The 13,145-nt window shown below is 44.7% G+C and overlaps 1 protein-coding gene across 2 annotated transcripts in view; it reads left to right on the top strand.

Annotated features, from left to right (window-relative positions):
• Positions 1 to 13,145, top strand: part of CNTNAP5 (contactin associated protein family member 5) — a 770,280-nt gene that overhangs the window by 406,303 nt on the left and 350,832 nt on the right. For both annotated transcript variants that reach the window (XM_069473762.1, XM_069473772.1), the window contains exon 8: positions 7,065 to 7,329. In XM_069473762.1, coding sequence (XP_069329863.1) covers positions 7,065 to 7,329 — 265 coding nt within the window. The remainder of the gene's footprint in view (positions 1 to 7,064; positions 7,330 to 13,145) is intronic.

Below are 13,145 nucleotides of genomic sequence, written 5' to 3' on the forward strand. Positions count from 1 at the left end.
GAGGTCTGTTAAGGATGTCTGTCTCCTCAGTTCTGCTAGCTCCTTGTCCTCACTCGGTAAATTGTGGCATTTATGCTGTGCCCAGAGACCTGGCTAAAACATCCCGTTGCCAATGCACACATGATGGAGTCTGAGCTTAGGAGTGTTTGACAACATGGAGGACCGTTAGCTCCTGTCCAGAACATTCCAGTCTGTTCCATCTATTACTCACTCACGTTCAGGCCACTGTGGTGTTTCCATCGTTGGGTCTGTCAGCACAGCAGCATCTTCTGAAACTGGTCCCTCTTTATAACAGATCAGTGTCAGTTTGTTTGGTTGGTTCTGTGGTCACGTGACAAAGATCTAACCGGTCCGAGTTTTCTTCATCAGAAGTGTCAGGAAGGAAAGACCCTGCCATGATGCCCCCCCCCCATCTCCATGAGGCCATCACGGGAACTGCACTATTGCTGCAATGTCTCCTTTGTGACGAGCCCTGTGCCACGGAGGGAAAGCTTCTAGGTGGGTGGGTTTTATTGGATTTCAGTCAGTGTTCGACACACTTCAGATGTGACGGCAGAAGGGCCTGAATGTGCGTGGATGGAAGATGCTGCTGAGAACCTGTCCCCTCTCTCTCTCCACCTCACTGTTTTCTCCTGCTTGTCACCGCACAGCCCTGGGACCAGCACCCAGCTAAGCAGTTACATACAATTCCTTCCATTTTATCATCTCTAGGAAAGTTCCAGCTACTGTGATTGCTCATATGGTTCAGAATTACTCCAGCATTCTCTTTGCCAGGTATTCTAGAGCACATTTCCTGGGCAGAGGGGCAGGAGGAAGGAAGAAGATAATCAGTCAATTGGTGGTCATCCCCTGGCAAATGTATTTATAAACATTGAGCATCTTATTTTATATATGCATGTATATAGTCATATAATCTTCTGCTTACTTAAAAAATAAATCATTATCATCTATGGTGATTTTTTTCTCTCTTCCCCACAGTGAGACAGGAATTGTTAGGGAACAAGATCGCGTTTCCTTCTTTATTCCCTGGATTATTAAAAAAATAAGTCTTCTGAAATACAAATACTCGATTATACTCTTCATGCCAATAGTGGGATGACTCAGGTTGTGACTGACCCTCCCCTCCAGTGAATAGATGGATGAAAAACATGTGGCCCTTCAGCCTCCGGGACCCAAGGATGGGGTAACCAGTGGAAATCTTGGAGCCTTCCAGTTTAGTAACCTCTGATTACAGAAAAGGAGACTAAAAATGTAGACATGACTTGCCTCTGGTCACTCAGAAAAGTGTCAGACCTGGGAGAAAAGGAAAACGATGGGCCAGGAATGGTGCACATGGTCTCATGTGGGCTTCAGCCGTCCCTCTACCATTATTCTCACAACCACATAGCAGACAATGAGATCAGAGAGAAGACAGGGTTCTCCCAGTAAATATTTAGGACGAGAATCTAGTTCTGCCTAAATTTAACACTCTCACTTCCTTTTCAGAATTCAAAGCAAGATGCTCTATACCCAATTATAAATGTACTATTATGTAAGGCTTAGGCAATTGTCAAAAAATAGCTAATTATTATAAGGCAGTGAAAGGAATATGGTAAATGTCTGCAGGTAGCACATGCCATTGAAAGCCAGTGGAGAAGCAGCCTCCGAGGGGCTCGGGTGTCGGGAAGGCCTCAGCCCTGGAGCAGGGGAAGGGTCCTCTGGGCCCTGAAGGGAGGAGGTGTGGTGGGGGGGTGCAGGGGACTGAAGAGGCCACCCCTGATCGAGGGAGGAAGGCAACCTGATGGGAAGTGTGAGCTCGAGAGCTTCCATTTGCTGTCATTGTGCTTACTCACTCCAGCGGGGTGGTGCTGGCCACAGGGCACACTACCAAGGCAGGCCTGTCAGCAGTCCGAGGCCACCTGTGTTTTCCTGTTAGACGTCTGCTGTGCAAGGGACTCTCCCACCCCTTTGCCCACCTCCTATCAATTGTATCAATACCTACAAATTGCTCATTCTCCCACATTGTTTTTGTGTTAGTGAGGCTTCTCCAGGGGAACAGAACCAGGATGTGCATGTGTGTGTGTGTGTGTGTGTGCGTGTGTGTGTGTGTGTGTGAGAAAGAGAAAGACTTGAAAGAGAAATGGAGACTCTTTATAAGAAACTTGCCCACCAGATTACAGAGTCTGGGAAGTCTGGATCTGAGGCCCAGGAAGGCCAGTGGTGGTCCCGCCCCCGAAGGACTGAGAAGCAGGTTGCTGACGGTGAGAATCCCAGTCTGAGGGCCGGGGAAGATGAGAACAGGTGTCCCAACCCAAGGAGGCAGGCAGGAAACAGAAAGGTGTGACTCCCTCCTTCCTCTGCCTCCTGTGCTAGTCAGCCCCTCATAGATCGGATGGTGCCCCCCACACTGGGGAGGGCAATACTCAGTCCACTAAACGAAATGCTAAATCTCCTCTGGAAACACCCCCACAGACACACCCAGGAATAATTCTCCACCTGGACATCCTGTAGCCAGTCAAGTTGACACACATTAACCTTCTAGACTTTTAGACCCTGACTGTTCTTGCCTAGTTACTACACTAGCTGCTCCAAGGGTTGCCGGTGGCCACTCTTTGCACACAGTACACCCCTTCCACCCTAACTACAGTCCCCAGGGGACATGCTAAGGCACAGATGTGACTGTACACCCCAGTTTCTGTATCAGCTGTCTCTTCACCCCTTCCCATTCCCGTCTTTCCATAGGATAATGTTCCAGGACCTCAACACGGTCTAAAGGCCTGTGTGCCTGGGCCCTGCCCGTCCTTTCCACTCACCTTGCCTGACGTTATGCTGGCTGTGCAAGTGCAGCCACCCAACCACGTCCTTGAATGTGGCCCTCGCCTTTCTGCCCCCACTCTGTGCAAGCACCTCCACTCTCTGCTGGATAGCGCTTGTCTGTACTCTCCAATTAATGACTCCTGCTCTTCTGTAACATCTCAAATTTCAATGTCACCTCCCTAAGGACAGCTTACGTAATCCTCCAGAGCAGGACAGATGTCCCCTGTGCATGAGCCCAGTCACTGCCCCTTCGTGGCAATTGTTGAACGGGGCTTTCTCTGCCCTCTGAAGGGAATGGCTCCTGGGGGAGGATGAATCGATGGGAACCATTTCTTCTTTCACTGACACAGACTTGGTGGTTGTGTTCTGAGGGCCTGGGCGCCCTTAGGAGGCCACCAAGCTCCATGGGCCAGGGAAAGGGCAGGATCTGCTTTTGTTATTTGTGGCACTAAACAAAGTATTTTTACATAGCTATGGACATTCTTTCAAATGACCTACAAACAGGTCTTTAGGCTTTCAAAGTTCTGTGCTCCACTGGTAGAAATCAAACTCTTTTTTTTTTTTTCCCCTAAGAAAAGAGGTGGAATGGAAGCTTCTGTATTTTGAGGGCTGCAAAGAAAAAAACTGGTAGGTTTCTGGAGAAGTCGTAATGAATAAAAGTTATTTGTGACAATTATTAAAGAAGATAAGAAGGGCTAGTACAGTGGGGTTTTGTAGTAGGGGGTAGAGATTGAGCTCAGCTCTGAATACAAAGAAAAATGGGGATTTATAGCCAAGAAGTAGGGTGGGGGTCGGGGTGGAAAATTACTTAGAGGTACAGTACTTACTTCTTTGCTAAACTAGTCCAAGAGGATTTTTGCTGAAGACAGGCCCTCACCATCGTGATAAGATAAAGGAGGTCAGACCAAGGGTGGGGGATTTTTGCTGTACTGATTTAGCAGAATTCTTGCTAAAAGTGGAATAAGTGGGCCAAGGACAGAGCCCAGCATCAGGCCCTGTCAGAAAGAGGGCTCAGAGGAGCCTGACTAGAGTCCAAGAGACAGTCTTTGTCAGCAGAAAAGTAGACATTGTTTGGTGGTCCCCAAGGGACAAATGGCTTCTCTGTCTTTGGCTCAGCACTTCCGGGCATCTTGCCTGTTGGAAGAGGACGAATGTAGATTAGGATGAAAGTACAGGGCACTAAGAACTGCCATCTTGGGAACAGAGGGTACTCCCTGCCCAACTTGGGTGCTCCGGTGGTCTAAGGCTTTGCTGCCCCGGGGAGGCTGCACCATAGCCTTTATTGTGGCCTCAGACAGATGGAGGAGGCCACCGTCCTACCAGAGCTCTGTGGCTGTGGCCAGAAAAGGCACATAACATTAAGGATTTAGCTCCTGCCATGTAGAATGACTTCCCCTTTGGATGGTGAAAGAACCTCTGGATCTTACAAGATATGGCAAGGAACAAAGAACTCATGGCAGTTCACTGACTTCCTGTCAATCTCGCTATGAGGCCAAGACCAGTCGCTCTACCTTGAAGATGTGATCCCAGTGCATTCTCCCTTGCCAGGGAACTCTTTGTACTGATTGCAGTCATAATATAAATTTAATGACTATAGAATGCAAAGGATCAGGGTCACATTTACTGTATAATTTATAAGCCCATGCGCTTAGCACATTGTTTCGAAATGCTTGAGAAATCTTGAATAAATGTTGAAATCTTGAATGAATTAAATGATGGAGGGCTTCTGAGGAATGGAGATTCCTTCTTGGAGGTAAGAGGGATGAAATTGGAAGAAATAGATTAAGGAGGTATATAGGGTAGAATACAGTCTGCTGACCATTTGCCATGTCTCTTCTGATGCAATTCTATAGTAAATTGTCTTCTTGCGTGCCATCCCTACCTATATGATCAGTGGGGACTCCCTCAAATGCTGTCTTTCGATTCCAGAGTCCCAAATGGCACTACTGAAAAGGATCAGGTAGTCCATGTTGACTTCAAAAGTAGAACTTTTACATGTAGCTCATTATTTCTTCTTTCTCCCCACTTTGGTAGAGGGGGTGGGTACTGATGGTCCTCAGCACTGGGCAGCATTTGTGCCGGCAGGAGCACAGCTGAGACCGGATTATAGCAGGAGCAGCCCCTGAGGCTGTGTGATGTGGAGCTGAGCTGCAAACACAACCAAGCACCTGCAGAGCCGGGTCCAATTTGGTGTAGAAGGAATTTCCCATCTGCTCACATCTCTTTTTTCCTGCTTGTCCTGAGAGTCATTATTGGCGAACACAGCAGGGCATGCTCTGGAGAAGTTTTAGGTAGCTGGGGCCGCATGGAGGCAGGGACAACAGAGGAAACTCTGAAGGGAATGGGGACAGGGAGAAAGGAGCCTGGCCCACTGGGGACCAGGACAGAGAACATACCTCAGGGCGTTTCAGAGCTTTGCTGCTCCCTGCTGAGCAAGGTGCTGATCACCACACCATGCAAGACCTGACTTTATCCAGTGAGAGTCGTCAAAGGCATTTATTAAAGTCCTTGCTCCAGGGTCCAGTCCGGAGACTCCGTTCTGAGCTCCCCTTCATAGTTGTCAAGTGCTTGGGCCCATTGCACAGTGGAGCAGAGGGAGGGTGAGGACAGGCAGCCGGCCTGATCAAGTAAGTCCTCGGGCTGTGCTCTAGCAAATTTATTATCACAGGAGATGATAACAAATTAAAAGAAAAGAGGAAGAAAAGTTATTACAATCTCTTAACTTCTCTGCAGAGCTTTTGTGATTTGGCTTCTTTCAAAAGATGACCCTGCCACAATTAGTCAGCCATCAGTGGAGATATCTTAATTCTTGAAAGGAAGTTTACCAGAAATCAAAAAATGCAAGTTAAAACAACGATGAGATACCATGAGCAAGTCGGTAGATTTTACAAAATGGTGGCCCTCAGTGCAGGGAAGGGAGGTATCAGAGATGGTGGCTAAAAGGAAAAGTTTCCAAGTCAGGCAAATGTGGTTTTGTCACTGTTAATGAGGCGTATGGCTTTTGTCAAGTTGCTTATTCTCTTTAAGCCCAGTTTGTGCATGCTTTCATGAAAGTTGATCATACAAATTGGGTCATTCTTGTCACACCCAACTAAAACAGAGTTGAGAAGCCAGGGGAAAAAGCACTCAAGGTAGAAAACATTGCTCCAGGAATGCAATTCTCTGAGAGCCCGACGGCGTTGTGGTGGAGATTAGTGTTTGGAGCCTACAGGAGACAAAGGGTAGTGGTGGAAATAGGATGTGGTTGGGTGTGGAGCTTGCAATATAAACTCCAAGGGGCTTTCCTCACAGGACACCTCTTTGCAGTCTGTGAGGTATCCCAGGCTTTCTCCTTACTGGTATATTAGAAGTGACCCCAGCAGGGCTTAGTTGGGCACATATAAGCATTTCTTAATTTCCCATAACTTCCTGACGTAGAAACTTACTCTAGTCATTCTCAGATAATCTTGGCCCATTTTCCCCTCACTTATGCACAGAATAATCTCCCCACCCTTCTTCTATACACACTTACCATTCTTCAAGTTCGTCCTCTCATCTACCCCCCATGTCCCTAAAAATACTCTAATTAAATTAAAAATATGGTCCATGTCCCTCTGCTGTTACTAAGTTTGAATGAAGACTATTCAGCAAGCATCAGAGGGCTCTCAAACTCTGCCTCCACTCACCTTTCTAGCTCAAGTTCCCTGGACTTCCTCAGGGATGCCACTGTGCTAATTTCTCCAAGCCTTTGCGCACACGATGCCTTGTGCTCAAATTGCTAGCCAGGGCACACCCACTGCCCTCCTTCCCCACCTTCTTCCCTTCTGTAGCCTTTGCTTGTTCGGTTATTTCTTCTGCCAACTCCCAAGGGACCTGATATCTCTCTGTCAGCACATTCCACATTGTAACAAAGTTCTTCCATGTGTATTTCTTCAAAAGTTACCCTGGAGCTTGGTACATAGTCCACTTGCCATAGACATTTATTCAACGAGTGAACGTAATTAATTATTTTACTCTTCCTAGAAAATGTGAATGCCTCCATCCCCTCCCCTTCCGGGAGTCTCAGACAGTCCTCTTTGCAGATAGCAACGGCTCCCTGACATGGGAATGGGAAACACTCTTGCGAGTGTATCTGAGCAAAGCTGACATATTTTTTCCCCTTTAAGATCTTGCAGCCGAATGTGGAATGATCCTGAAATTAAGGTCAGCTCCAGGTGGTTGTTTATATCAGCTGTCAGATTGCAGAATAAAAAATGGCTTTTATATGTTTGATTTTTATTGTTTTCCAGGGCAATGTCACTTTTTCCTGCTCCGAACCACAAATTGTGCCCATCACATTTGTCAACTCCCGAGGCAGTTATTTGCTGCTGCCTGGCACCCCCCAAATTGATGGGCTCTCAGTGAGTTTCCAGTTTCGAACATGGAACAAGGATGGTCTGCTTCTGTCCACAGAGCTGTCTGAGGGCTCGGGGACCCTGCTGCTGAGCCTGGAGGGCGGAATCCTGAGACTCGTGATTGGGAAAATGACAGAACGCCTGGCCGAAATCCTCACAGGTACCGTCTGCCGACACTCTAGGTCGGTTTCTCATTTGGCGGAGTCAACAAAGGTTGAGGTTCTGACCCAAACACACAGAATCCAACTCCCAGGATGTGCTTTGTCCCAGTATTCACAAATTTACTCCATGTCAGAAACTCAGCATTTTTTCTTATTAGGAAAAAAAGCAGTGAATTCAGAATTAGCACAGTAAACTTTGGAAAATCCTTTAATTTCCTTCTCTCTTGGCAGTCTCATCTGGGAGCTGGAGTAAGCATTGTGGTCTAGCAGTTTTTAGCGTGATATAGACCATCCATAGAGCACTCTTGTAGGTCCCCTATAGACCTGGCACATGTTGTTCGGCATCTTCACCATGCACACTCAGGGAAGGTATTATTTTCTACTTTTTAGGTGAGGAAATGAAGAGTCGTACAAATAACTGCCCGAGTCACATGCTCCTAAGTTATAGAGCTAAAATTTCATCTGGAATCTGTTTGACTTCCAAGCCTATATTTTCCTCTTAAACCACATGACCATTGAATTTTTTATAGCCTCAAAATTATATTTCAAGTACAAATTAGTGAGTTTCAAAATCATTTTTTCAAAAAATATATTCTTAAGATATTAAGTACTAGCACATACAGCACTGAGTGTGGCAAACCTTTTAAATGGTCTCAAACGGCTGAAGTTAGGGAAGCCGTAAGTTTCACCGCAATGTGGTACATAGATCTTAAGGTACTGCAGTGTGAGGCAGGTCTGTGAACAAGTCATGTCTGCAATTCTTTGCCTCTTGCAGCTGCTGTTACTTCAGTATGAAACAGTGAAAGCTTCTCCCTCCTTCTCCATCTGTTATCATATTAATATCTGTTGTTCCTTCAAGAAACAGTGTGTTTACTTAGTTGACAAATACTCACTGAGGTCAGACCACACACCAGACATTGGCCTAGGGGCTGAGGTACGCTGATAGTTCAACACATCCTTTGGGAAATTTCTCAGAATAAGTAGTCTAATCAAATCCCGCTCCACTGTGCACCCTGGGCAGCAGGCATTGTGGAGTACACTACAGTGCATTTTTCTTTAATTTAGATGGCTTTCTTCCCCCACCGGACTGTGAGTTTTGTTATCCAAATAAATTAGAGGAAACTGAATTAACTAGTAGAATATATGACTTGTCCGATTTGTTTTAACCTGTCTGACTAGTCAAGGTCCAGTCAGAACATGAGAGAGAATCGAGTGTCCACGAGTGAACAAAAAGGCCCATTGAAACCCTGAGAATACTAGAAGGGCCTAGGTCTGAGGATCAGACAGGCAGATTTGAAAGTATCTTTTCTGCTTCCTGTTCCGTGGCCCTGAATAAACTTGTTAATTTTGTCTCATGTAAACTGTAGCATATGCAGGATCTACAGCTGCATAACAACTTACACCGAACTTAGTGATTGAAAGCAGCATTTGTTAAGTGTGTTTCTACGGATCAGGGATCCAGGGGCAACTTGGTTGGGTGTGTCTGGCGCAAGGTGTCTTGCAGGCTGCACCTCACTGCTGCCTGGGGCTGTAGTCGTTCTGAAGCTCCATGGGGTCAGGTCTGCTCCCAGCCTCCCTGATGTGCAGGCCTCAGAAGATCCATTTGCAAATGTAGGGACGTGTCAAATTTTCCCATGAAAGTTTGACACTTTGAGTCTGTAAAACAAACTGATAACAAGAAAAAAGGCTTACAAATTTTATCACACGCACACATGTGCATGGAAGTCATACAAAATATAAAAACTGAAAGAAAGGTCCAGATGGTTGATGCTTTCATACCATCTTGAGGTTACAGAAAGAATGGGAGCTTAACGCATGGCCAAAAATAAGTCGTGGTGATAAATCCGGTTACAGGGGCAAGGTGGGTGGTGGGAGGGGGAGAAGGGGAGGCCTGGCCAGCAAAGGTGGTCTTGCTGTGCAGCTGAAACCTCACAGGCAGTGGCCCTAAAAAGAATAGGTGGTAAATGCTCCCTTCAGCCCTTAACCGTGTTTGACTCGGCTAATGTTCCCTGGATCTGAATAGGGAGGCCTCAGAGGAAGCCTGGCTGTGTCACTGCAAGTTTTCTCTACAGATGCAAATTCCTCCATGATAGGCAGCTTCTCAGCACTACTTCTGCTTGCTGGCTCTCTGAACAGCCATCTCAAAATATGCCAAAGAAGAATATTCTGGAGTGAAATATTTTAGTTTCCTCCTCAAGCTTACCCTCAGGAGCTTCTCCAGCGGGCTGCCAGGAGAGAGCAAGAAGGAACACCCAAGATAGAAAGCACAGACTTTTATAATCTGTTATTGGGGATTATCGTAGAGGCTGCTTGTCACATGAGATTAAAAATAAATAATTTTTTCTTTGCAAGACTGTGATGGCAATTAAATGAGATAGTAAGGCTTAAATACTTAGCAGAGTGCTGAGGAGCTATTTAACAAATTTCTTTTCCTTCTATCCTGACTCAACACCTATAGCTAGAAGGGGCCTCGGTCCATAGAGTCATAAGAGTTGAGGATGAATTTGTACAGTTGGAGGACTTGTATAAAATTTATTAGATTTCCAGTAATGGAGGTGAGTTAATCAGTTAGAATTATAATATTTTTCATGTTCAGAGTTATAAAAGTTAAACCTCAATTCTCCTTATTTGAAGAAGAAAAATGTGAGCTGGCACCGGGCTGTTTCTCTCAAATCGGTGGGGTGTTTTTGAGTACAGAATCCAGTAGGCCTCAGGTCAAAAATGCAGTTTTAATACAGTGCAGGCCCCAGAGGCACTTGGATCTAAAGAATCCAGGTGCCGCCTGTATTATTAAGCACATGCCAGTCCATTAAAACTCGTTAATCACCGAGAGAGGCTGGCTGGCGAAAGCTGCCGCCTTACCCAGCTATGGAGGGAAAAAATCATCAGTTATTTCGGACTTCTCTCCCAAACGCTGAAACAAGTAAGGAACAGGGAAGCTTTAACAATGTGCAGCCTGCGTTCCTGAAGTTTGTCTTAGAAAACTCTTGCATAATTCTCTTCCTAAGGAGAATTTCCTGCATTTAAAAAAAAATTGAACTTTCTTAATTTTTCTTTGAAATGGATCAAGATTTTTTTTTTATTTTCTGGTTATTTTCCTCCTTGGGGAGAGGAGGGACAAACACATAATCAAACAAAAACAGAAATAGTTTCCCCTCTGTTACATTTCTGAGGAAACTATTTTCAAAGTACTTGACATTATACTGACTTTATGAGAGATGAAAATCCCGTATGAATAATGAAAAAATAATGACAACTGTCCCAATAATTTTTGAGGGCCAGAGGAGCTACCCTTGACACATGGGTGCCACATAAAACAGAACATACGTAGCACCATGTCTTGCTAATGGGTCGGGGAATCCAAAGAGTCAACGGTTTATTTCAGACTCGGTCAGGAGTTTCTAACATCCTGGCTCTAAAGGAGAAGGGTAATTGCCGTGGAAAGGGCAGCACACCAATGCCAGGCACCCGCGGCCTGTTTTCAGAGCTGGGCACAGTGCGCCTGACAGTCTAGGAAGAAGGGGTGCTGATTCGGGGCTTTCTTCATTGGAGACCAGAGAGGGAAGTGCAAACAAAATGCATCCTCAAAATAGAAGACATGTGAGTTTAATTATTCTAGGGGATGAAGTTTCAGGAAGATGAAAGACAACGGTGTAATCCCTTCCTTGTATTATTCTTTACTTTCTATTTTTGTCATTTCCTTTTTTGAAAGCCTTATAGGACATGAGGAAAGGTCAAAGACCTTATTTCACCGTAAGTGATGTGAGAGAGGAACCAACAACCATTGTAGATCTCCTGCAGGTCAGGCCTTGTGCTAGGACCTTGTCAGATAGAACTGTAGGGAAAACTCATAAACTTCATGAGGTGGTTATTATTGTACCTGCACATGTAGAAGGAAATTGAGAATCAGACATTCAGCTCACAGGACCAGACAGTGTGCAGCCTCAGGCTCTTCCTTGGAGTTCTCAAGTTCATGGTCTTTATACAATATCTTACTCCACCTATATTCATTATTTATATAATCAATTGCTTACATAACTCAAATGTAAAGAAACTCTGCTTTAGATGAAAGATCTACAGACAAATATACAACAGAGTAGGCTACTAAGGAAAGTGAGCTACGTAGGATCTACAGTTGTGTCTTCCCAAAACATTTCACTTGGTGGTCTTATTCTCGAGTGAAGTGGGATTCACACAAGGTGGCAAGCCCGTGGTCTTTATAAACATCTGGTCTACTTTAGCTAAGGTTGCTATATAACATAAAGTAAATCATCCATGTCTATAATCAACACACACACAGATATTCGCTGAGTATATATGACATACTTTCTTTACACTTTTTTTGATGCACAGTGTCGATTCCTTAGCAAGATTATTATCTAAGGACTAAGGCCACAAAGTGACGTGAGAGCTATCTCAGTAAGGGTCTGTCTTTTTCCAAAGACTGTGCCCTCCCTTGTGCAGGCGTTCCCATTGCCGTCAGCCCCGTTTCCCCCACCCCGCGTGGGAATTCAGGAGCGGCACAGAAACAGAGAACACCCTTAGGAGTCTTGCTGCTCAGTGAGCCTTGCCATTTGCACTTTCAGGAATCAAAAAATCCATTCAGAAAATCTTAAATGAATGAGCAAATACCTGGATGACTTATTTTATGCGTCAGGAAACAAACTGTCAGTTGTTTCCCACTTCTCATAAGACACCATGTGCCATGGGGACCTCTCACAATGGTCACGTGGCCATGAGGACCTCTCAAAATCCACACTTGTGCATTGAACAATAGATGCCACGTTCTATTTTTTAATGAGGGACATGGCTGTCATTTTAAACGCTCTTTAAGAGATACTTAGCATGGAGATTGGCATGGCTCAAACCAGTCTGAATTACTAAGAAAACAGGGCATTTTGTAAAGGTAAAGGAGACCACCTGGTTTGTTTTCTTCAGATGAATAAGGCAGAATGTTTTGAATGTCATGTGAAACGTTAAGCAATCCAAAGAGAAAATTGCCATTACTATAATTATTTTGAAAGTGATCTGACATTTCAATGTTATTTTTATTTTTTTGATGGGAGACTGTAAGGCAGGAAGAATAGGAAGAAAGAAGGCTTCAGTTTAATTTGTTTTTCCCTGTTGTAGTACTTCTCAAATGTCAGTGCAGAGAGCCTGAACTCAGGCCTTAGTGGTGGACTGGGGCTCTAGCCCAGCTGTGCTGAGTAGATGCAGGACGTGAGTAAGTCTGGTTCCGTTAGACCTCGTGATCCTCTTTTGCTATAGGAGAAAGTTGGTCTAGAATCACTGATCCCCTTCTAGCCCTTTCTATGAGTTCTTGAAAGAAAACAGGTCAACCTTGCACATTATGATCGTCAAGAAAATTATCAACCTAAAAGTCTTCTTTTGAAAATGGGGTAAGTGGCCTTGACTGGGAGTACCCAGAGCCAAGCCCTTGCCAAAGGCCATGATTCTCAACTCCCCAAATTCTGCTGTGTTTTGTGAAGTAAGAAACGTAAACTTGGCCTCTTTGATATCACGGTTTTTTTTTTTTTTAGTTTTTTTTTTTTTTATTTTTATTTTTTGTTTGTTTTTCAGCTCATTAAGGGGGTACAAAAGATCAGGCTATATGCATTGTTTTTTTTTATAAATGAGATGCCTTGCATGTCCCAGAAGGGTCATACTTAAGATTTTAAATGACTTGTAGAGAATTCGGAGTCAAATATACAAATCTGTAAAGTTTTTTTTGTGGGGGGGAGGAGGTGCAGGTAACCTTCTTTAAAGCACACTAGAATTGTGTGTGGGGAGGGGTTTGGTAGAGGGGTTATCATAT

Source organism: Eulemur rufifrons, chromosome 1 (assembly GCF_041146395.1).
Source record: "Eulemur rufifrons isolate Redbay chromosome 1, OSU_ERuf_1, whole genome shotgun sequence".
In the NCBI taxonomy this organism is placed as follows: domain Eukaryota; kingdom Metazoa; phylum Chordata; class Mammalia; order Primates; family Lemuridae; genus Eulemur; species Eulemur rufifrons.